This window comes from Eurytemora carolleeae, unplaced genomic scaffold (assembly GCF_000591075.1).
Source record: "Eurytemora carolleeae unplaced genomic scaffold, Eaff_2.0 scaffold57, whole genome shotgun sequence".
Lineage (NCBI taxonomy): Eukaryota > Metazoa > Arthropoda > Copepoda > Calanoida > Temoridae > Eurytemora > Eurytemora carolleeae.
The window spans coordinates 483,689-508,840 of NW_019396351.1; the positions used below are offsets into that span (position 1 = coordinate 483,689).

Sequence of the window (25,152 nt, forward strand, 5' to 3'; positions counted from 1 at the left end):
AAGTTTTCAGCAATGAACATGTTTGATAAACAGCAAATGATTTATATTGTTATGAGGGATTTTGATCAGTATCAATGTGATCCATCCATTACATTTTAATATATGATTTTCGATTTGTTTAAATAAATTAATAAATTATATTCCAAAATTCTAAACAGAATGCCTGCAAAAAAAGTCCTGAAAAGGAATAGAAAAAGTGTTCTGTAAAACGCCCAAAATAGTGTCAAAATAATGAATAATTTTGTAACTTGACATATTTAGTTTATATAATTATCACAATTATGTTTACGTTTATTATAATGTTTTACTGGTTTCTTCCTGTATTTTTCAGAAAAATTAATCTTTTCTAAAATCATGAATTCATCTGAAAATGTGCTCACCCATCTATAGTTAAAGTCACAGAATCTTTTTTCAATATTTTTAATATTTTTCTGAAATTTCAGAATTATTTAATTTGTGGCATAATATAAAGGGAAAAAATAAACTATCGCAAAAAAAACATAGATTTGAAATTTTAAAAAAATGATTAACTAAAGTGTGACCCATAAAACTGAGGAACGGGAAGACGACCGTAAGATGTTATGCTTTTAAAATAGTCCAATAAACAGGAAACCATGTGCTGTGTACGCATTTCATTTAATATGTTGATTTCCATCCTATATATATATATATATATAATCAAATAAACAAAAAGCTGCTTAAACATCGTCTTCCTTATCCACACGCTTATGGATCCCAGAATATAGTGTCGTATCTTACAGTTTAGAAAAGTTCTCCTAGATTTTCTCCGGATTCTTTCTTCTCCTCTCCATCTTGATGTTTCTCATGAATCTCTAAACCAGGCTTATCTCCGTCCTGGTCTAGGTGAGGAATATCCTGAAACAGTTCTTCATCTTCATCCTTAGATTCGGGATTCAGTTCTGGTGGATTGAATTCTGTTACATTGTTCACCAGATTATCAAGAGTTAAGTTAGTTCTGGTATTTGAGATATCAGACTCTGATCTGCTGTACCCTAAACAGAATAGAAAATGTGTTTAAGTAAAAATTACAAATCGCAATTAATAGTTGCACGTTCTCTAATACCTTTCTCTTTGCATTCTGATGGTGTAAACCGTTAATATTTCAAACTTAAATTATTTTATCTAACATAATTCATAGTTCGAAATATCTTTACACGACATTGGGTTGCAAAAATAAAGGGATTAGAAAATCATAATTTGTGGCAAAGACTGAATTCCTTTATCATTTGAGGTTTTAAAATCATTTTAAGGTTGTTTCTGGTTAATTTAATCCACATGGAAAAATGTTTGTCATGTGTTAATGGAAACTATTTTCAATTTTTTAACTGAAATTAAAATATGATAAGAAGTGACAACGGCACTGGGAGCTGAAATTCCTCAATTTTGGACAATTTTTGAATTCAATATTTTGGGTTCAAATCCCTTAGTTCTAGGTATGATCTATCCTTAAGGTGCATTTCTAGAATCAACGTGTCTAGTAGTAAAAACCATTTTAATATTTTTAAAAATACGGTTTATGAAGGTCGACTATTTGTAAGATTGTATAAATGTAAATTTTCCTAAAAATGGCACATTTTAATGTATAATTTTACAAACAAAACCAAATATGCATTCGTTTTTTCTTGTTAATTCACGTAATATAAACCAGAAACATTCGGGGATGAAACAGAGGTAGCAACGGGGCACGTGACCCCCCCCCCCTCTATTAACCTTGTATTCCCCCCCTCCCAATAAAAAAATTTGTTTTTACCAATTAGAACGATGAGAAGAATAAGAAATGTTAGACAGAGAAGAAGAAGTGTCGTAATCAGTTTTATTCCTTCCTTCCTTCTATCATTTCTAGACCGCTCCCTCAAATATGCAAACAGTAAAAAACAAAGATATCTTTTTTAAATAAAATTTGAAATGTATGATTAAAAAAATATAAAAAATGAAAAAAAATAATTTTAAAAAAAATTCTTAAGCGATGACATCCAAATGTCCAGTGAATTGTTTATGTTTGTTTAAATGTTTGTAAATCTTTGACATTTCAAATTATTAATTCTGTTAGATCAAATTATCTAGGATTAAAACATCAAAGGTTTACACCATTAGGTTGTATACAGATATAGGGTATTTTATTGAATTGTTATCAATTCTTCACTCACCTTAATTTTCTTTTATAGCTTCGTCCAAGTTCTACTTTATCAGATTCTGCCCAGAAATATAGAAATATAGAAATACTAGGCTTTTAGGGCGCTTCGCGCAAATCTTCTACTTCAATTGTAAAACGATATCAAAAATAAGTTCGCGATTTAAAAAAAATCAAAAACTTTTGGAAACAAATTTTTGTAATTTTGAGCATTTTTAAATTTTCCTGGGGTCATGTCAGGTCCCAAAATTTGGGTTAGATCGGTTCAGCCGTTTGCACGTTTATTGGATACAAACGGACAAACAGACATGCAACGTATTTAAATAGATAAAATATATAAATAATTACAGAGATACTGAAATACAGCGATACAAAAATACAGAAATACACAAATACACAAATACACAAATACACAAATACACAAATACAGAATTACAGAAATACAGAAATACAGAAATACAGGAATACAGAAATACAGAAATACATAACTACAGAAATACAGAAATATAGAAATACATAACTAAAGAAATACAGAAATACAGGATACAGTCCTTGGGCCTCACCTCTAAATATGGTTCAAAAATCTGATGAATCCTGGCGTCCTTGCGGCGATTACCGCCGTTTAAACAATGTTACCAGACCAGACCGGTATCCTCTCCCTAACATTCGTGATTTTACAAACAAAGGTTGCAAGTTTTTCTCCAAACTCGACCTAGTGAAGGGCTACAATCAGGTTCCCATGAGTAGGTGGCCATGAGTGAGGCAGATATTTGTAAAACTGCCATTGTGACTCCATTTGGATTGTTTGAGTTTTTATATATGCCGTTTGGACTGAAAAACGCGCCTCAAACATTTCAACGATTTATGGACAGGATCTTTAGAGGATTACCCTTTGTTTTAATCTACTTGGATGACGTCCTGATTGCCAGTTGGACCAGGAAACTCCACATCAAGCATCTCCGGGTTGTCCTAGAGCTCCTGGTTCAGAACGGATTAGTGTTGAACCTGGATAAGTGTATATCTATAGAGCTCCTGGTTCAGAACGGATTAGTGTTGAACCTGGATAAGTGTAGTTTTGTACAACACGAGATTGAGTACCTGGGACATAAGATTACTGTTGATGGCATCGTTCCCCTACGCCGTCATGTAGATGCCCTACTCCTCCAACCACATCTCCAGGATGTACGTGGTCTCCAGAGATTCCTGGACATGATCAACTTTTACCGCCGTTTTTTACCTGGGATTGAAAGAACTCTCCGCCCTCTCACTGATGCCCTAGCTGGAAATCCTCGAGTTCTTAACTGGTCCTAGGAGTTACAAGACGCCTTTGATAGAGCCAATTCCGCCCTTTCTTCCGCCGTGTCTCTCACACATCCTTTTCCATCCTCCGAGGTGTCACTCGTCACTGATGCCTCCAACACACACGTGGGTGCAGATCTACAGCAGAAAGAGTCAGGTGGTTGGCGCCCCCTAGCTTTCTTCTCTGCCAAGCTCTCCGCCACACAACAGAGGTACTCCGCCTTCGATAGAGAACTCCTAGGAGTGTTTCTTGCTCTCCGCCATTTCCGCTTTGAGTTAGAAGGACGAAAATTTCATATACTGACTGATCATCTTCCCCTGGTATCAGCTCTCTCACGTGTTTCTCCGCCATGGTCCGCCCGTCAGTAACGCCAATTATCCTCTATCTCAGAATTCACCAGTGATCTCCGCCATACACCTGGAGCTGCAAATGTAGTGGCTGAAATCTCTGCCGTCCTCCTCCAAAATCCCCCCCTGCTCCACAGCTGCCTCCTTCCCCTGGAGTTAAGGTGTCTGAGGTGTCGGCGGTGTCTGAGGTGTCTGAGGTGTCTGAGGTGTCTGAGGTGTCAGTTTCATCAACTCCATCACCTTTTCCAACTTCGTCAGTGATCAATTTTTCAGAATTAGCCAAAGAACAGCTGTCCTGCCCTGATATACTCCGCCTAAAGGTTTCCCCCACCCTCCGCCTCGTAACTGTTCCAGTACTGGATGGTTCGCTGCTCTGTGACGCAAAGACGAAGGTTCTCCGCCCCTTGGTTCCATCTTCTCAAAGGTTTAACATTTTCTCCGCCTTACATGGAATATCACATCCTGGAGTTTGGGCATCCAGACGTCTTATTTCTACAAGGTTTGTCTGGAGGGGCTTAGCCAACGACGTTCGTGACTGGTGCAAGTCCTGCCTGCAGTGCCAACGAGGAAAAGTCCTCCGCCATGTTCACATTCGCCCTGAAAAGATTCCTGTACCCTTCAGAAGATTTGCACATGTGCATGTTGACCTTGTTGGTCCCTTACCCTTATCTCATGGTTTTACATACCTCTTCACATGCATCAACAGATCAACAAGATGGCCTGAGGCTATACCTCTAACTGGGATTTCAGCAGCGGAGTGTGCCTCCGCCATGTTCCATGGATGGATCTCAAGGTTTGGCGTACCTGCAGTGATTACAAGTGACAGAGGAGCCCAGTTCACTTCATCCCTGTGGTCCGCCATCTGCTCCCTACTCAAGATCAAGCACAAGACCACCACAGCCTTCCACCCTCAGTCCAACGGCATGGTGGAAAGGTTCCACAGGCAGTTAAAGAATTCCTTACGTGCTCGTCTAGCCTCCTCCATTATAAGAAATATATATACTGGAAGTTATTTATGCGTTTTTATTAGAGTCTGACTCACGTCCTCTATACCGTAGTAAATCGGGAATCAATGATACCGTAGTATATCGGGAATCAATGATACCGTAGTAAATCGGGAATCAATGATACTGTAGTAAATCGGGAATCAATGATACCTTAGTAAATTGGGAATCAATAAAACCGTAGTAAATTGGGAAGCAATGATACCTTAGTAAATTGGGAATCAATGAAACCGTAGTAAATTGGGAATCAATGAAATCGTAGTAAATTGGGAATCAATGATACCGTAGTAAATCGGAAATCAATGATACCGTTGTAAATATGGAATCAATGATACCGTAGTAAATCGGGAATCAATGAAACCGTAGTAAATTGGGAATCAATGATACTGTAGTAAATCGGGAATCAATGATACCTTAGTAAATTGGGAATCAATGAAACCGTAGTAAATTGAGAATCAATGATACCGTAGTAAATTGGGAATCAATGAAACCGTAGTAAATTGGGAATCAATGATACCGTAGTAAATCGGGAATCAATGATACCGTAGTAAATCGGGAAATTGCAAGGAGGGTCACTAAATAACACTTGGAGTTACGCTTAAAGTTTGTTTAATGTCTGTGATAAACAAGTTCTACGATAATTTTTATTGCAATAAAGTACCTTAGTTTTACGCAAATAAGAGACTCAGAAGTCTGAAGAGATAAATACTAAACAGATGTTTTCTCCTACTTGAATGTTTTCATAAAATCAATTAAATGGAATTGATTTGATTGTTTACGAGATAAAACGCGGAAAAAATCTTGGAATAAAAATGAAGCAAATATATGGATTTATTAAAATTGCGGTCGCAAGTTATCACCTTTTGGATAAAATGAAGATGCACCCATCATCGGTACTTTGCTTTTGGCTTTTAATCGTCAATGATACTTAAGAAACGGAGGTTTAGATGAAATTATACTGATGGTTCCTGTTAACGTTAATTAAATCATATCTCTAGGTTCCTGAGTCGGAACTGGTAAAAGGATTAAAGTTCTGGTTCTCCTGGAGAAGGTTCTGCATAGATCCATTTCTCCGGTTCTAGATAGAGATAAGAGTAGAGACAAGATAGTTTAGGGATAAGAGTAGGGACAGGGTTCTTTAGGGATAAGAGTAGGGACAGGGTAGTTTAGAAATGGGAGTAGGGACAGGGAACTTTAAGGATAGGAGTGAGACAGGGTAGTGTAGGGATAGAAGTAGAGATAGTGTAGTTTAGAGATATGAGTAGGGACAGGTTAGCAGATGGATAGGAGTAGGGAAAGGGTAGTAGATGGATTGTAGTAGGGACAAGGTAGTTTAGAGGAAGAACTAGAGATTAGTTTACGTAAAGTTCAGTTGGACAATGTATTTTAATGAAATTTAATCAATACCTGTTTAGCCTGTGTTAGTTTTGCTACCGGAGCTGACGAGAACGGGTCGTACCCGTTCTGCTCCGACTCCGAGTCTGAATCACCAGAGGAGAGGAATGGGTTCGTGCTCCGGAGGCTAGAAGTCTCGGAGCAGGGTTTAAGGTCGTACCTGGAGATTGACCCAGACATTGTCTGACAGGTAGAAAACTTTTCAGAACAACAAAGATGATGTAAAACTAATCAAGAATAAGATTATAAAGAAACAATCATTGAACCAGAAGCCAGAACTATTTGTATGGTTAAGAAACTATGAATTCAATATTTTGTTTTATTTTTTAAAGGATTAATGTAGATAATATTTAAACACTTTTTTGGATTTGTTTCATCAATTCCTTTAATACAATTTACCTTTCTGATATCGAGTTAATATTTAAAGCTTTGGCCCTATCTCAATCAAAAGTTTGACCTCAGTTATTTCATTTAGTTGAATCAACAAAACCCCATTTTTTTAAACAAGTTTTCATATATAAAGGTCAAGTTAACTCTGAAAAATGTTTGTCCTTACAGTTAATCTTGTTCTGTCTCCTTATAACATTTCCTTACACTCTTAGTGTACATATATTCCCTAAAGAATAATATCAACTGGTCATAATCGTATTTATACCATTTTTACTTATCATCGTTAATCATGTTTCCCGTAAAGAAATTGAGTTTTTGCTACAAACTTAAACCTTTGATATTTCCAAATAAGATTATTATTTGATAATATCATAATTTTTACTTTGAAATATCTAATTTTGCAAAGATATAAGAATAGATATATCTATTGAAATAAGGCTGTAAGAGAACGAGTACGTGGTAAAGACTCAGTTATCCTGCGGCGTCCAATTGTTACAATTCGGCAATTTTTGGAATGTCAAGAATCGTCAATACTCACAGAAAACATTTTACCTAAAAAGGACTGGAGCTGGCAAATAAAGGCTACTCAATAATCAGTTCATACCCTTTAGGTCTGTTTCCTATGTAGATCATCAATCAAAAATAAGTACAAAAAAAAGAATTCTTTAGAAGAAATATAGTTTTGCAAGAACACAGAATATTCAATTTTGTAAAATAAAAATGCAATATTCTACAGATATAAAATATGTACATATTTGTTACAACAAGATGCATAAAATTTTATTATTTTTCTGCAAAGACAACAAAACATTTTATTGGATATAATATAAAGAATGAATGTTTCTAACTAAACATCTTAATAATAAGCGGAAGGAATTGAGTCTTTGCCACAAACTTAGATTTTTCTAATTCCTATATCTTTGCAATACAATGTCGTAGACCTTGGATATTTCAAACTATGATTTCTGTTTTCTAAGTTTGAAATATCAAAAGTTTACACCATCGCGTTCTATAGAAATAGAAAATAAAAACTTTGAGTTTGTGGCAAATACTCAATTCCTTTCAAATGACACAACATGTAATGATGGCAGCGGTATCCTTGAAACCTTCATCTGATTAAAATGTGGAAGATATTGTCGTTTTCTCACTCTAAGATTGTTTATTTTTGTGAGTTTCTCCAATTGCTTGTTATAAACAAAGAATGCGCAAGTGTCACTTTCGTAGAGAAACCGCAAATGAAAATAAACAGTTTAAAGAAACAAAACCATTGATATCTAATGCATACTTGATCAGACAAATCTTTGCATGGATGGCCCTAGGGCCACTAGATATTACGCTCACAGAGTCCCTTAAACATGTTTAGGGCCCAATTTTTTGTGGGACCTCGCGTGATCCTAGGGTTTATGCCTTCATCCGCGAAATATTTTGATACACAAGAGAACTTATTTACAAGAGAAAAGGAAGTTGGACGCGAATACATAGTATATAACATTTTCTCACCTAGTTTACGTTTACTTAGTTTGATGAGTTTATGCAGCTGACTGAAGGCTGAAATATGGAAAAACACTTGTAAAGGTTCAGCTCTTATAATTTATCCTTATGCTTGAAAACTTAACAAATTTGGTGGATCACAATTCACATTGTATGTAATATACTAGTTGAACTGCCCGGCCTTGCCCGTGGAATTATAAAAAACAATGAAAAAAAAATTTTAATTTAGAAAAAAATCGGGTTTCGAAAATTATTTTTTAGCTTATATTACCCCTGGCTGGGTTACCCGATACCCCAGCCCTAAAAAAAGAGCCAATTAGGTTCCCTAAGTTCCCTAAGTTCAGCCATTTGGCCAGATTTAGCTAAAATATAAACATTAATATTTATATGAGCAAAGAGCTCTATAATATTATATAGAGCTCAAGGATTTTATTTCAGTAAAGGAATTGAGTCTTGCCACAAACTCAAATTTTCTGATTATAAAACTTTGCAAAGTATTTGGTATTTCAAACGTTGAAAATTTAATCTAAGAGAATTCATCGTTAGAAATATCTAAGATCTACGACATTGGGTCAAAAAGATGTTGGTATTTGAAAATCAGAGTTTGTGGCGCGAAGACTCAATTCCTTAAAAAAAAATACTGGTATTTAGAATTCTATTGCAATTAGTTTTCTTCTATGTAAATAAATGCACTGTGCTCTGCAAGTTGTTGTTGAACTCCGGATTAGAAAATATCCGGATTAGAAAATATCCGAATTAGAAAATATCTGGATTAGGTAAATTTCGGACAAGTCGAAATTCTTATTCCAGTATATCCGGAAAAGATGAACTCTTTATGGGAGGATATCTGGTTGAAATTAACTCTATATGATAGGATATCCGGATATGACGAACTTGAGGATAGTATGAACATTGAATGGGAGAGTATCCGGATGAGTTTAACTCTGGATTGGATATCCGGATTAGTTAAACTGTTATGGAATTACATCCGGATGAGATGATCTCTGTTTGGGATTATAACCGTATAAGATGAACTCAGTTTTGGAGGATATCTGGATGAGATGAACTCTGTGTTGTAGGATAGCCGGATGAGATGAACGTTGTATGGAAGGTTATCCGGATGAGATGAACTCTTTATGGTAGGATATCCGGATGAAATGAACTCTATATGGGAGGATATCCGGATAAGAGGATAGAAAGAGAGGGTGAGATATCTTCTCTCTGTATCTCCTGAGGTTAGAAATCGTCTCTATTTTTCAGTGTTTATTTTTCTCTTTACCTAGAACCATATTTATTATTGCCTCCTCTCCCTCTAACCGTCGCTGCCTCCCCATCCCTCTCTCTCCCGTCCCCAACCCTTTATTATTTGCGTGATAAGTGGAAACCTAAAAGAAATTGTAAAAGCAAAACAAAGCTGAATTACTGAAGTTAAGATTTAAAATTTATTAGTTAACAGAAATTAGAAAACAGAAATTAGATAACAGAAATTAGATAACAGAAATTAGATAACAGATATTAGAAAACAGAAATTAGAAAACAGAAATTAGATAACAGAAATCAGAAAACAGAAATTAGAAAACAGGAATTAGATAACAGAAATTAGATAACAGTAATTAGATAACAAGAAAGAGAAAATGAGTTGAAGGAAAGTTAAAGACAGGGAAAGAAGAAAACTAAAGAAAGATGAAATCTAATAAAAAGAAAAAAAGAACGAAGAAATAAAAAGTATAAAATAGTAATTAAGAAAAATTTCCATCAAATGGGTTAAAATGGGTTCTAAAGTTAAGACTCACTGGACTTTCAATCAATACCGTGATGGACTAAGTTCTACCAAGATGTCCTAATAAAATGGGAATCAAGAGACGACTTGAAAATCTAATTTGCAATCCGAAAGCTGATGAATTTAAAAGAGTGTATTAAAAAAACAAATGTGCAATTTCCATAATCATGGTTTAATTTTTTATTAATAAAATTGAGTGGTAAATTAAAAACTTGATTTTATTAAATTAGTTGGAATCTAGACAAAATTCTTTATATCTCCGTTAAATTTGAAGGTATAGAAATGGCAGACCACATTTTGGAAGTCCCGAGATTAATCGTGTTCTGTACTTAAAGTTGTAGTTGTAGTAAATTTGTGTCCAAAAAAGTACCGCGTTAAACAAAGATAATAAAGACAATGTTTTTTAAAACTCACCATGCATTGTTCAAAGTTGAAAAACATAAAATGGTGTCTTTTTATTGAGGATTTATGCCATACTCATTCCCCCACCCTTGCTGGTGAGAAGAGTAGGTTGGATAATAATGATAAATATAAATATAATCATTGTTAAATATAATGAGGAATATCTCAAGTATCAATTGCTTACATCGATATAATACAAAATCATGAATAAATATGTTATATTTGTGTGGTACTCCACTATTGTTAATAATGTATAATTTAAACTTTTATATCGTGAAAAATAAAAATAAGTGGGATTATAAATGAAGATGGATGCAAAATGCTAATTGGGGATGAAAAAGAAAGATAGTTCGGATGAAATTAATAAAGATAGTTGGGATGAAATAGTTTGAATGAAAATTATGATAGTTTGAATGAAAACTAAGATAGTTTGAATGAAAATTAAGATAGTTTAAATAAAAATTTAGATAGTTTAAATGAAAATTAAGATAGTTTAAATGAAAACTAAGATAGTTTAAATGAAAATTAAGATAGTTTGAATGAATAATAAGATAGTTTGAATGAAAAATTAAAATAGTTTGAATGAAAAATTAAGATAGTTTAAATGAAAATTAAGATAGTTTAAATGAAAATTAAGATAGTTTGAATGAAAATTAAGATAGTTTGAATGAAAAATTAAAATAGTTTGAATGAAAACTAAGATAGTTTGAATGAAAACTAAGATAGTTTGAATGAAAATTAAGATAGTTTAAATGAAAATTAAGATAGTTTGAATGAATAATAAGATAGTTTGAATGAAAAATTAAAATAGTTTGAATGAAAATTAAGATAGTTTAAATGAAAATTAAGATAGTTTAAATGAAAATTAAGATAGTTTGAATGAAAATTAAGATAGTTTGAATGAAAAATTAAATAGTTTGACTGAAAACTAAGATAGTTTGAATGATAACTAAGATAGTTTGAATGAAAATTAAGATAGTTTAAATGAAAATTAAGATAGTTTGAATTAACATTTTTTACACCTTAAACTTAAATATTTACAAATTTATATGATCTAACAGCATTCATAGTTTGAAATATATAAGGTCTACGACATTGTGTTGCAAAGATATTGAGATTAGAATACAAGATTTTGTGGCAAAGACTCAATTCTTTTACTTCCAAGTTCCAGAATATGTATTCAAAATCCAGCTAAAGTTAAAGCGGAAAAATTATTATATTGAGAAATTCTACAAGTTCCAAAAAATTATTATATTGAGAAATTCTGCAAGTTCCGAAAAATATTTATATTGGAAAATTCTACAAATTCCGAAAAATTATTATATTGAGAAATTCTACAAACGCCCTAAAAACCTAGTAATTTAAAAATTTTCCAGAGGCCGATTTAAAGAATTTGAGTCGCGGCTCAACTATGAAACGAGTCTCATACATGGTTGGTTCCACTTGAAATTTTATTCAATGTTTCGAGATTTGAAATTAATTTCGATATATTTTTATATCCTCATTAGTCCTTAAAGAATTGTGGTATTAATAAGACTGTATACAATACATATATATGCTCCAATTTATTTCTGCAAGATTCATATTTTTAAGGTTGAACATTTTGTTCCTTATAAATGGTTTAAATCAGCATTTCAAACTGCAAAATACTAATGTACAATAAAGTATTAAAGAATTTTCTCAGTTTAATAATCTGAAATATTTTCTAGATTGAAGATTAAAGAATCTCTAAGATTGAAAACATGTTTTTCTTATCGTCTTTCTTTAAATACAGATTTTAATTTTTGAATAATATAGAAATACCTCGTTTAAGTCGTAGAAAAGCATATTTATGTATGTGGGAAGAAATCAAGATTTAAAAAGAAAAAGTTTGTTTTACGCGTTCATGGGTGTGCAGTTCCAACAAAACAAAAATAGATTTTATCATCTTTAAATCTTCTTAAACATTTGCATCTTCAGAGAGATATTTTTATTTTGTATTCTATTCTTATGTGTTATGACCGTACGATTTAAGAAAGTTTAAATAACCACGCATTAGATTTTCTTGCAAAATTAGTTTTGTGAAATTTCATTTTAAGAAATTGTCTTTTTATTTAAGCGCTTTATTATTTTTCATCAAAGGCTTTGTCCCAAAAAAGATTTAAGTCGGGATAACATATTTTAGGAAATCATCGATATTTACTATGAGACCCATACAACAGTGAATTAGAAAGAAATAAAACTATTTGGGCACATAACCTTTTTTCTTGATAATTTTACTGTCAAGTCTCTCTGAAAACTAATGCTTAATTACAACAAAAATTGCTAAAATGCTGTTTTCCAAATGTTGACCTAAATGACATAAAACCCCTGAAGTCTCAAATTTTCTATCAAAAGGATTTCATAGATTTCATAATATGAATTCATAACTATTCGTATTATGCAAGTGCAACTTAGACCAAAATTAAACGAAAGGTAGTGATTTTTCTCAGCAAAATTCATATATCTCTGTAACCCATGATGTCGAAGACCAGATATTTCAAATAAATGAATTCAGCTGGATCAATATAGTCAAAGTTTGAATTATATAAAAAATGACCAGGTTGCTAAGAAAAAGAAAATCCGAAAAATTACTAAGTTAAAATAAAAATCCTTTTTTTCTCTTGATTTCCTGAATATTTTTAGAAAAATGGATAAAAAGTTTCTCTCCGCATCTGCTGAAAGCTCTAGACAATCATCATTTAGCTCATACCTAGAGGAAACCTTGATCATTTGGAACATTAATATTTAAATACAAAAAATATTTTTTTAAACTTTTCTCAATTGTTTGAATACATCTTTGTTAATATATATCTAGAAACATAATTTTTAAATAGAATTTTCTTTCTGTTGCTGGATTTTAAAATATTTTAATATATTTTAATAGACCCACATTAAAGAAGACTTTAATGCATGACTAGAAAGTTTATGTAAAATGTTTATTTTGGTGGCATACCTTTAAAACTACCATTAGCTTATTAAGGAACTGAGTTTTTGCCACAAACTCTGATTTTCAAGTCCTTATATCTTAAAAATCCAATGTCATAGGTTTACACCATCAAGTTGCAAAGACATAGGGATTAGAAAATTTGAATTTGTGGCGCACAGACTCAATTTCTTTTGCGATATGATAAGTAAGAACCGTAAAGGAACTGAGTTTTTGCCACAAACTAAAATTTTCTAATCTCTGCGACCAGAAGGTGTAAATCTTTGATATTTCAAACTTGAATTATTTGATCTATAACATAATTCATAGTTTGAAATATCTAAGGTCTATGCCATTGGATTAAAAACATATAGGGATTAGAAAATCAGAGTTTGTGGCAAAGACTCAAATCCTTTGATCAACAATATTGAAATATTTTCTACAGTCGCGTCTTTAAAGTCTCATTCTTTCTTAGTGCCCCAGTACGTATATTTAGTTTCCAACTGATATTGTAAATAGGAAGCGGACAGCTTTAATAGATATTTAAAAGTAATAGAGAGGAATACTAGAAGGTAAGTTAATGAGAAATAAGATCACATTTTACAAAAATAAATAAGGCAATCGAATCCAATTCTTTATTTTTATACAGTTTATTACTGTTGTAGTAATTACCTGAAATAAATTATAATGTTTTGAAGTTTTGCTACAACTAACTGAAAAGTTAGACTGTATCAGAAAATGAATTCGGTGCGCTTCTTGTCACGGTAAAGTGTTAATCTATACATTTTCTCTCAAGTAGTTGTTGGCGCTTTAGGGAGTTAAAAATGAGGACAAATTTGAATTTTCATGTTTACATCTAAAGTAAAAAGTAAAAGCATTTTTAGCCTGATTTATATGACATGGAAATTAAGCTAAGTTTGCCAATAGCTGTAATTTGTCTCTCTAAATAGTTTTAAGTGGCCTGATATGAGCATTTTAAAATAGTTTATTTTCTTTTGGTCATTTAGGTATTCTACATGTGCTCAGCTGATCAGTCAGGACTCCGGGGTAGCAAGTGAACTAGATCTAGATATAAGAACAGATAGAGATATTGCAAACCAGGTAAACTCCGGGTAAACTAGTGAAATAGGAAATCTCGGAGTTTCCGATTTCTAATTTTAATTCAGACCCAAAAATTCCTCTTTCACAAACGATATGTCGGGGTTCAGTGCAAAATATATATGTTAAAGAACGTATTTATGACGAGAAATCTGAAGATTTTTTCACAAATTATCATTTCAAGAGGCCATATATGTCATACCAGGAAATCCTTGTACTGTTTCGGATCATGCACATTTTGAACTTGTGTTAGTATTGAAGGAGAATTAATTGTATATGTTGGATTAGTTTAGGTTAATCCGCATTGGCTTCTAATAGTATATGAGCCGAGCACGCGCTGCAGCTTGCACATTTAATTACACTTGATAAATTGTACGTAAGGGAAGTCAGTTCTTGGGAAAATACTTTTTGGAAAGTATCATAGAACGTCAAGAATGGCGAAATCAAATCCTTCTAATAAGGTTAAAAATGGCAAATCGGAAACTTAAAATTTAAAATTTAATTCAAATTTAGGATGGGAGACTGGATGAGGATAATATGGTGAAGGAGGAGAGGAAGTATGGAAACCTGAACCAAGAGAACATAGTTAACTCTAGCTCGGAGTCAAACACTGAACCGGTCTCAGATATTTCTCCTGAACCCGAGTTTGTTCCTGAACCTGATCTTTCTCCGGAACCTGATCCTGCCCCGGAGAAGAACTATGCGGGTACTCCGGCTCCAGGGGAGATAAACATCAATTTCAAGAAATGTAAAAAGGGGATCAAACTATACAGGTTAAAGATATTATTTTCAAGGTATATCAAGGTATTTTCAAGGTATTTATGTTTAATGTATATCTAAATAATAGCATCGGAAAACCCAACCAGCAATTTATAAAATTTTAAAGTTTAGCTTCTGCCGACCAATGAGAAGACTATATGAACTGCGTAAAAGAATTGAGTCTTTGTCATAAACTATAATTTTCTAATCCGTATATCTTTGCAAACTAAAGTCGGAGACCTTAGATATTTTAAACTATGAATTCTGTTAGTGCAAAAAATCCAAGTTTAAAATATCAAAGGTTTACACAATCAGGTTGCAAAGAGGTGGATTTGAACATATTTGAGTTTGTTACAATTAGACTAAATTCCATACTCTAATTCTAACAAAATGTGTTTTTGATTAATTAGACTATTCAATAACAATTTTAGGATTTCATCTCAAGGTTTACATAGAATAAGAAAGTGTTTAATATTTAAAAATAAAAAATGGAGAAGCTCTCTTCCAAACCAAACTGCACGCTAAAACAGAACAAAATATTGTTGCTTGCAACATCAAAAAACCGTATTGGTACTTGGTAGGACAATATATTATTTTCCAGTGTACATCTGTTCTAATGGATTTCAGAAGAATAATTCAAATTTTTCCCATCTTTCCCCAAAAAATTACCGCATTTATTTCAATAGTAGTGCGTTTTTTCAGACTAGTTTTTTATTGTAAACATTAAACAGTTTTTAAATGTTATTTATATCAATTTTTAACTTAATTTGGACAAACTGTCCTGAAATTTAATAAAAATGTTTTGCGCCTGGAACCCTCCAATAGAAATCCTTGTGATATGATGTATACCGGAATTACACCTATAAAGTTTAATGTTAATGGATGGTATTGAGTGCAAAACTGCAAAATTCTAAATAATACATTTGCTGAGGCGGTGGATTGCGAGGCGGGTAAATGCGAAATATATAACAAAACACAGCTGAGTAAATATATAACAAAACACAGCTGAGTAAATATATAACAAAACACAGCTGAGTAAATATATAACAATACACAGCTGAGTAAATATATAACAAAACACAGCTGAGTAAATATAGAACAAAACACAGCTGAGTAAATATACAACAAAACACAGCTGAGTAAATATAGAACAAAACTGCACAGCTGAGTAAATATATAACAATACACAGCTGAGTAAATATACAACAAAACACAGCTGAGTAAATATATAACAAAACACAGCTAAGTAAATATATAACAAAACACAGCTGAGTAAATTTATAACAAAACACAGCTGAGTAAATATATAACAAAACACAGCTGAGTAAATATATAACAAAACACAGCTGAGTAAATATAAAACAAAACACAGCTGAGTAAATTTATAACAAAACACAGCTGAGTAAATATATAACAAAACACAGCTGAGTAAATTTTTTTACAAAAAGAGGAAAATCTGCAAAGTAATTAAAGTAATCTCAGTGAAACTGTATTCGCAATTTTCAGAGACACCCAACTAGATGACATGTCCGATTCAAAACGATACCTTTAATCCTTTGTCTGAGAAAATATGACGTATATATCTTTGTTCTTTAAGCTGAAAATTGTGTGCCGCGAGACTTTGACGTTTGAAAACAATTACAGAGACAACGCTCTATCGATTGGACTAATATCCGATTGAATTAAAGTCAGCTGTTCACAAGCCGGCTTTGAGGGCATTTAAACAAATATAAATCTAGTCATGTTAATATGAAATTATTAAAAACATATTTTAGGACTATATTGTCATTTTGAACACGTTAGTCTTAATAAACATTAACCCAAAACTTACGTTCGTTAAATCGATGGTTAGTTCAATTGACATGACACCATCAACATCAGAAATCAAAACCGTTGTTTCAAACGTTAAAGAGTACATCTTAACATGACTCGCAGTCGCTGATTGGTTAAATTTTTAACTTCTTTCTTGGATATCGAATGCATTTTTAAAAAATCTTGGGTTTAGTAAAACCAGGAATTTAAGCATTAATCTTGATATCCACCAATTCAACAAAAGATGAATTTCACTAAAAAGTTTGAAAAGAAACGGGATTCAACCCAAAACCTGAAACAGGGTAATGTTATGAAAACCAGTTTTAAACTCCGGAATATCAATATTTTTGTAAAGAAATATGATTTTTTTTAGTTTGTTTATTTTCTCCATTTTTTCAAATCTCTTAAATCAAAATGTACACAAATGTTAAGAAAGGAAACTCGGGAGTTTCGTTCAACGATACTCTTCTAAATTTTGGGCTCAGAGAGGGGTTGAGGGGGGGGCACGAGCGTTGGTCTAACAAGAATATTACAAGAGCGAGGGTGGTAATCCTTCAAGCAACAAGAATATCTTTCCAAAAAATCAGATATCATTTAATTTTTATTTTCATTAAATTCGAAGATGTCGATATCGTCACATCATAAAATTGAACTGAATAATTATGATATGTTTGTTTTGAGAAATTTTAAGTTTGGAATTGAACTAAATTTTTTTTAACAAATATCATACTGCAGTTATCATCCCATTCCAAGGTTCACTGTAAACATCATTATGGTGGCCTACTCGTACTCAATAATTCCTACCGACTTATATAAATGAATCCAATTTCTCAAATAAAACCTTACAATTTGTATATAAACAAATGTGCATTGCCACCCCTGTCTCTCAAGTCTCATTTTTTGTGGTTCACCCTGTGCATGGAAGAATAAGATAGAATAGTCTGAAATATAGAAGATAGTAATCAGAATAATGCATTGTAATCCTTTATTTAAACGTCAAGGATTATTGTTTCTGGATCAACTTGTGTACTCCGGTTGTACTTTACAGTATAATGGTGCCATGCTGGTGTACTTTTTCGTATGATGTTGCCATGCTTGTGTACTGTACAACCTAATGTTGCCATGCTGGTGTTCTTTTTAGTATGATGTTGCCATGCTTGTGTTCTTACAACCTAATGCCATGGTATACTTTACAGTATAATATCGCCTTGCTTATATGCTTTTCAGTGTAATGTTGCCATTATGGTGTACTTCCCAACAAAAAGTTTTCATCTTGGTGTACTAAGGGTGTACTTTGCAACATAATGTTGCCACATTGGTGTACTCATATGGTGTACTTTTACTGCATACTGTTACCATGTTGGTGAACTTTAAATCAGATTTTGAGAATATTGTACTAATAGTTTTGATATTTACAAAGCTTTTAAAGTTAAAAGTAAATCTGGAGAAAACAATTTAATATTTTAAAACCATCATGACTAGTAATAAAAAAGAGCTGGTTTTAGCATGGACATTGGATATGCATAAATAAATTTTTTGAATATTTTTGCTGACAAAAAAAACAGCTTTTTATAAAGGAATGAAAAATACAACCTTCTGTATTAATTTAAAGTTCATGATGTTCCTAAATACATTGTACATTGTAATATATATTTTCCAAAAATACGTTATGTTTTAGCGCTTAAATTGACGCATTTTCTATTAAAAATGATTGAGAATGATAATAGAGAAGCACTGAAAATCAAATTACACGAGTTTAATGAATAAAATTGTTTTGAATTTTTTTCTTAGAATTTTTCCAATATTTATAATTTAATATTTTTGTATTTTAGACAAGAGAGTCTCAGAGAAACAAAGGTAAAAGTGATTTTCAACCAATATATATCTATATTTTCGAAAAAATGAGTTACATTTTTATTTTTGTATAAAGGAATTAAGTCTTTGTCACAAACTCGGATTTATAATCCCTATATCTTCACGACCAATGTCGTTGACCTTAGTTATTTCAAACCATGAATTCTGATGGATCAAATAATCTAAGTTTGAAATATCAAAGGTTTACATTATCTGGTTGTAGATATATAGATATTAGAAAATTTGAGTTTGTGGCAAAGACTCAATTTCTTTGACAGTTTTTATATCATTATGAATGAGAAGGAAAAAAGAAAAATCCTTGAGGAAGCAAAAGCATTTAATGGTTGCAAATTAGCAAAAATATAATAAATCTGACAGTAATACAAGCAAGCTTAAATACGCTTAAGAGAAGAAATACATTTTTAACATTTAGTCCGAGGATCATCTTCATCTTGCTGAGTCATTGAGAGAAGAGAAGAAACCTAAAAAAGAATCCTCAAAATCAAAACAAGATTTAGGTAAACAAGATTTATGTAAACAAGATTTAGGTAAACAAGATTTAGGTGAACAAGATTTAGGTAAACAAGATTTAGGTAAACAAGATTTAGGTAAACAAGATCTAGGTAAACAAGATTTAGCTAAACAAGATTTAGGTAAACAAGATTCAGGTAAACAAGATTTAGATAAACAAGAATTAATTAAACAAGATTTAGGTGAACAAGATTTAAGTTTAAAGTTTATTTACAGCTAAACAAGAAAAAACAAGAAGAGCATGCATATAATTCTTTTAAGAATAAGCATAATATTATTAAACGAATAACTTACAAAACTAACGATTAAATTCTAACAAATTAACAATTTTGTTTTTAGTTGAAATAGAAGATCAATTGTGTAAACTGCTGGATGCAAGGTAAACTTGAAATATGAAAATGCAAAGAAATTAGAGAGCTAATGCCAACCTACTTATTTACAACGGTATCAAGTAAACATTTGCCTGACAACAAATTATGATGATATCTTATGATATTTTAACTATTGATAATTTTGACTTTTGGTTTATTTATAAGATTGTCTTTCGAATTTATGTAGGAGAAACAAAGAGGGAAGTTGGGCGAATTTAACATTTTTCTCAATAGAAGAAAGACTATATATTTTTCTTTAAATTGAGCATACGTAACTCTTAAATAGGTAGGTCGCTGAAATTATGTTTATAGTCCCTGTAAAGAGTCATGAACAATCAAAATATTGGAATTTGGTAATGAATTGTGTTATGTAATGAGCGCTAAACTGTTCTGAATAATAAAACGAACTATACAAAACCTTATATTGACACTAAAACGTATTAAGAATAAAGCGATACTAAGTTCTACGGTTTGATTTAAAGGGAGATGATCTTTCAGAGGCGCTTCTTCGCCTTCTATGACAGATGTATTCTCTGTCGTCCATTCAGTTTGAGTCCCCGTACTCGAGTTCAAACATGACGAGTCCTCTGCCTCCACGTTGGCCTAGTTGTTGGCCTAGATCAATGCCACGCTGTAGCTATACGCCCTATGTCTAACACGAACTATATATATATCTGCTTACAATAATTGTATTCTTTAGAGAACATTTTTAACGGATTTTGCGATTTTTAGAGAGATCCACAGTAGACAATATTTCAATCGCTGATCTCTCTAAACATTTATCTTAGATACCACTGAGGAAGATATTGTTGTTCTTCTATCTTGAAAAGTGTTTAATTTTTTCTGGTTTCGTTTTAAATCCACAAGTCACAGTAAGAGTAACAACAATTAAATAGTTAGCAATTTTTAGTCTTAACAACATGGATACGTCTTTCAATTTTGACACAGTTACCAATGCCAATCACTTATAAATGGGGAGTCACCTAAACAACATCTGCAGTCCCTTAAAAAAGACTAAATTCTACACGATATGCTCAATTTTGCTAAATGTCAAATTATTTAAAATTAAAATATCTTTATATAACAATTTTAAAAAGTTTAATTGATGGAAAAATAACATATTAGCAATTGACTTACATGAACAGTTTTGAAATTAATTTAAAATATTTTTTAACAACGCATTGGAGTAAATACAATATCATGTTCCAAAAAGGTATTTTCAAAGTTTCTGAAATTCGGATGCATAACAAAAATATTCAAATTTTCCATGAAATTAAATTCTGAATAATTGTTTACATGAAAGTAGAGCAACTATAAAAGTGAATCTTAAAAAAAGAAAACTGACATGCTAAAGGTTGGGGTTTCTAAGAGCTAGATTTTCAACAATAGGTCGGTTCAATTTTCTGTGGATCCCGGTTTTCCTTAACATTAATTATCTAACTTCTGCAACAGACAGGATTTATTCCAGGTCGACATTGATTCCTTTCATCAGATAGATGTATCTGAAATGTAAAGGAATTTCCACAAATCCAAATTTTTGCAACATGATGATGATTGTTTGATCTAATAGAATGTAAAGTGAGATTATAAAATCAGAGTTTGTGGCAAAGACTCCATTCCTTTTTCTATGCTTTTGAGTTATTGTGTAAATATTTGTTTAAGGTGGAGGATGGAGGACCAAAGATGTTCACTTCCAGTAAAAGAGGTTAATAACAACGACCTAAAATTCAGTTCATGTACTGAATGAAAAAAAAAACTTTAATTTGGGTACTGCCAGCTGGAGAAAACTTTATGTACTGTATAAAAAAACTTTAATTTATGTACTCCCAGCATGAAAAAAACTTCAGTTTATATACTGTATGCACAGCCAGCATGAAGACAACTTCAGTTTATGTACTGTATGCAGAAAACTATACTATTCACAGCCAGCATGAAGAAAACTTCAGTTTATGTACTGTATGCAAAAAACTTTTTTATGTACAGCCAGCATAAAGAAAACTTCAGCTTATGTACTGTACGCAGAAAACTATACTATGCACACTGCACAGCCAGCATGAAGAAAACTTTAGTTTATGTACTGTATGCAGAAAACTATACTATGTACAGCCAGCATGAAGATAACTTCAGTTTCTGTGCTGCATGCAGAAAACTACGTTATGTACTGTATTCAGAAAACTTTAATTTATTTACTGTGAGAGGAAAACTTGAGAATTATGCACTGCATGATAGAAACTTTAATTCATTTACTGCATGAAGAAAACTATATTATTATACTGTTTTAAGAAAACCTAAGTTTCTGTTTTCCACTTAGAAAACTATATCATGTACTGTATAAAGAAAGCTTTAGTTTATGTACTGCATGCAGAAAACTATATTATGTTTTGTATTGAGAAAAGTGGGTTTGTTTACTGTATTAAGAAAACTTCAGTTTATGTGCAGAGTGTCCCCATAAACATGGGAATTGAGAGACGAATTAAAAATCGTCTTTGATTTCCGATAATTGATAAATGACTGTGCATAAAAAAATGAGTAAACGTCTAATACTCTTTCCAAAATGTGGTCTACCTTCTTTTACGTTTAAAACTAACGGAGATATTAAACATTTGAACAGTTTTGTTGATTTTCAATTAACTGGAATTTGGACAAACTACCTGATATTTCCGTCAATTGTGAAGGTGAAAAATAGTAGACCACATTTTGCAAATCCCGAGATAGTAGTTTTCGATGTTAATACTGCAAAATTTATATTTACGAAATAATCCCGCATGGAACAAAGATGATTTAGAAGTCGTAATTTAATTCCCATGTTTATTGGGAAACCCTGTACTGTACGAAGAAAACTGTATTATGTACTGCATTAAAAAAACTTTAGTTTATGTACTGCATGAAGAAAACTCTAGATTATAGACTGCATGAAGAAGCTTTAGTTGTTTCTGCACTGCATAAAGAAAACTCTAGTTTATGTACTGCATGAAGAATTTTTAGTTTATGTACTGCATGAAGAAAACTCTAGTTTATGTACTGCATGAAGAAACTTTAGTTTCTGTACTGCATAAAGAAAACTCTAGTTTATGTACTGCATTAAGAAAACTCTAAGTTGGGATTGATTTTAGAAATGTTTGGGGAAAAATTAGATTTTACCTGAAGGGGTTTCTTCAGGTTTCGTTCAAAGCAAACTAATCAATAATTAATTGTATCTTTGTAATACAGAGGAAAAATTTATTTTTGATGAGTGGGATTGGAAATGGATAACGACATATGTAAACTTATTCTTAAGTTTGTCAGAAGGATATGACCCCCCCCCCCCCCTTTATTGAATACACAATGGAACCCATAAAACTTCTGAATGAGAAGACGACATTAAGTTATGTTGTTTAAATGATAGTATGTGTAAACTGCACATTGCTGTGTTTCATGTTCCTTGGACTATTTAAAATCTGGACTTGATTCCAACAGTCGTCTTCCTATTCCACGTTATATTGTACCCACTGTACCAGATGTGCAGAGGAGGAATGTTTAGACGGAATGTATTAAACAATATCTAAGAATAACAAGGTTAATTGATATCTAATATGGAGTAACTTCCATAAACAATTATAAAAGAAAACACAAGTATAATATTTTTTTCCTTAATTTGAAGGGAAACCTTTGATGGGAGAATGATGATGAAATTAATTACAAACATAAAATTACTAAAAATAATGCTAAAACTAATACTAATACTAAAATTAAAAATAAATAATAATGATAATAATAATAATAATGATAATAAAAATAATAATGATAATAATAATAATAATCAGTTGTTAACCGCCCTCAGAAGAGAACAGACCTCTCTTATAGCCGTCCCAGCTTTACAGTTGGCGGAGTGCTGCGTTTAGTTACACATTTTGTATCCTTAAGGGGAGTAGCAAATGTACATTCTTCTCAATAGAGCTTTAAGGCTTACAATTCCACATTTTGCATAAGGGCGGGCAGTTATGGGTTTCCTTAAGATTTCCCTTAGTTAGAAAGACTATAACTCAAAGTAAAACAGTGAGCAATTCCTTATTCCACCTACTAACTTCCTTATCTCTCTCCTACAGTTAAACCCTAAATGAGCAATACATGGAAAGAATTTAATAAATGTCCTCTTGACAATTTTTCAATGGGTTTTATACTATTTTACGTAAATCTCAGTATTTGAGAAAATAAATAAATAGCAATGAATATGCGGGAACAGTTTTAAAGAGCTCCACATAATCATTTAATCTTAAAAAACTTAATATCTGCAACATTCCATTATCAGAAAGTGGAGAATATGACATTTGATGAATTCTTTCGATGTATGGATTATTTAGGGTTTAACTGTACCTGCTCCACATGTTGATATTTAGGGTTTAACTGTACCTGCTCCACATGTTGATGTCAAAAGAACTATTTGGAAAAGCCTCAAAGTGTAGAATAAAGAAACAAGAAGCAAGAAGAAAAAATAAAATTGAATAGAAAAAATTGGAAGGAAAATCTCATGAAATTACAGATGGGGGCTTGGCAGACGCAACCCTCCCCCCCCTCCATCTGGGGAGGAGGGAGGGGGTGGAGACAATCGCTTCCCCCCTCTCCCTGCCAGGAATTGGTGTTTTGCTTCGTCAGATGTAACTCATGAGTAAACATATCAATACAGAGTTCCAAAAAAAGAAATCAAGATGCTCTCAGCCACTTCAATTCAATACAGAGTTCAGAAAAAACGCTAGATCCTCTAAAAATAGTTCTTTCTTGTAGAGTGACGTAATACAAAGAATCCAATAAAAAATCTTCTTTTTTTTCAAAATTAGCCGAAATATGATTGAAAATCTCAAACTCATCTCATCTGATATCATATAAATATTTAAAAATATTCTTAAACTTAAAATAATAATAATAATAATAATAATAATAGTAATAATAATAATAATAATAATAATAATTCTAAAATTAGTGTCTATTTAGAAGAAAACGTCTGCTGTGAAAAGAATATTTAGGCGTCAAGCTGAAGTGGATGTTATTGACTCTACTGGGAAATGTCAGGTTATTTAAAATATTAATTAACATAACAAATCATCTTTTAGATCTAACTAGCATATTAAAAACTGAAGGTAAATATTGGGGAGATAAATGTGAAGATCAATGTTTAAACAAAATTCTTGAGATCATAAAAAGAAATGATTTTAAATATAATTTCAAACCTTATTCTAAGAATCTACTAATTAAACTGAATGAATTTTGAATAAAATGTTTAGAAGATTGAGTTTAGAGCAACAGTCCCTGTTAAACAAAGGAAACCAACTCAATGTAAAAATATTGACTTTATACAAAATATTAAAGAATAAATATCATGGTTTCAATTAAAAGAAACAATTTTAAATTGAGCTTAATATGAGATTAGAACTTGAAATAATTTAAAATCTAATTAAAAACATTTAGAAAATATTTAAAAATAAAAAATATTTAAAAATTACGATTCTTCGCTTCGATTGCGATCTTTAAATTTTGATTGAGATTGA

At 31.9% G+C, this 25,152-nt stretch overlaps 2 protein-coding genes across 3 annotated transcripts; one reads left to right on the forward strand and one right to left on the reverse strand.

The window, feature by feature from the left end:
- Positions 1 to 683: 683 nt before the first annotated feature.
- Positions 684 to 8,169, reverse strand: LOC111701536 (uncharacterized). 2 transcript variants are annotated; one of them, XM_023472849.1, is made up of 8 exons: positions 8,089 to 8,169; positions 7,141 to 7,208; positions 6,755 to 6,814; positions 6,211 to 6,381; positions 5,806 to 5,881; positions 2,169 to 2,214; positions 1,772 to 1,872; positions 684 to 1,013 (listed from the first exon to the last, which is right to left on the reverse strand). In XM_023472849.1, exons 4-8 carry the CDS (start codon positions 6,376 to 6,378, stop codon positions 763 to 765), a joined length of 642 nt encoding a protein of 213 aa, XP_023328617.1. In that variant the 5' UTR covers positions 6,379 to 6,381; positions 6,755 to 6,814; positions 7,141 to 7,208; positions 8,089 to 8,169; the 3' UTR covers positions 684 to 762. The 2 variants fall into 2 exon arrangements, with proteins under 2 accessions (XP_023328617.1, XP_023328618.1); XM_023472850.1 differs by lacking the exon at positions 6,755 to 6,814.
- A 734-nt stretch (positions 8,170 to 8,903) lies between these two features.
- LOC111701519 (uncharacterized) lies at positions 8,904 to 25,152 on the forward strand. The gene is made up of 11 exons (XM_023472827.1): positions 8,904 to 9,044; positions 13,725 to 13,777; positions 14,213 to 14,306; positions 14,817 to 15,076; positions 18,707 to 18,731; positions 19,162 to 19,246; positions 19,599 to 19,638; positions 21,293 to 21,335; positions 24,599 to 24,676; positions 24,889 to 24,940; positions 25,148 to 25,152. The coding sequence occupies exons 1-11, from the start codon at positions 8,904 to 8,906 to the stop codon at positions 25,150 to 25,152; spliced, it is 876 nt and encodes a 291-aa protein (XP_023328595.1).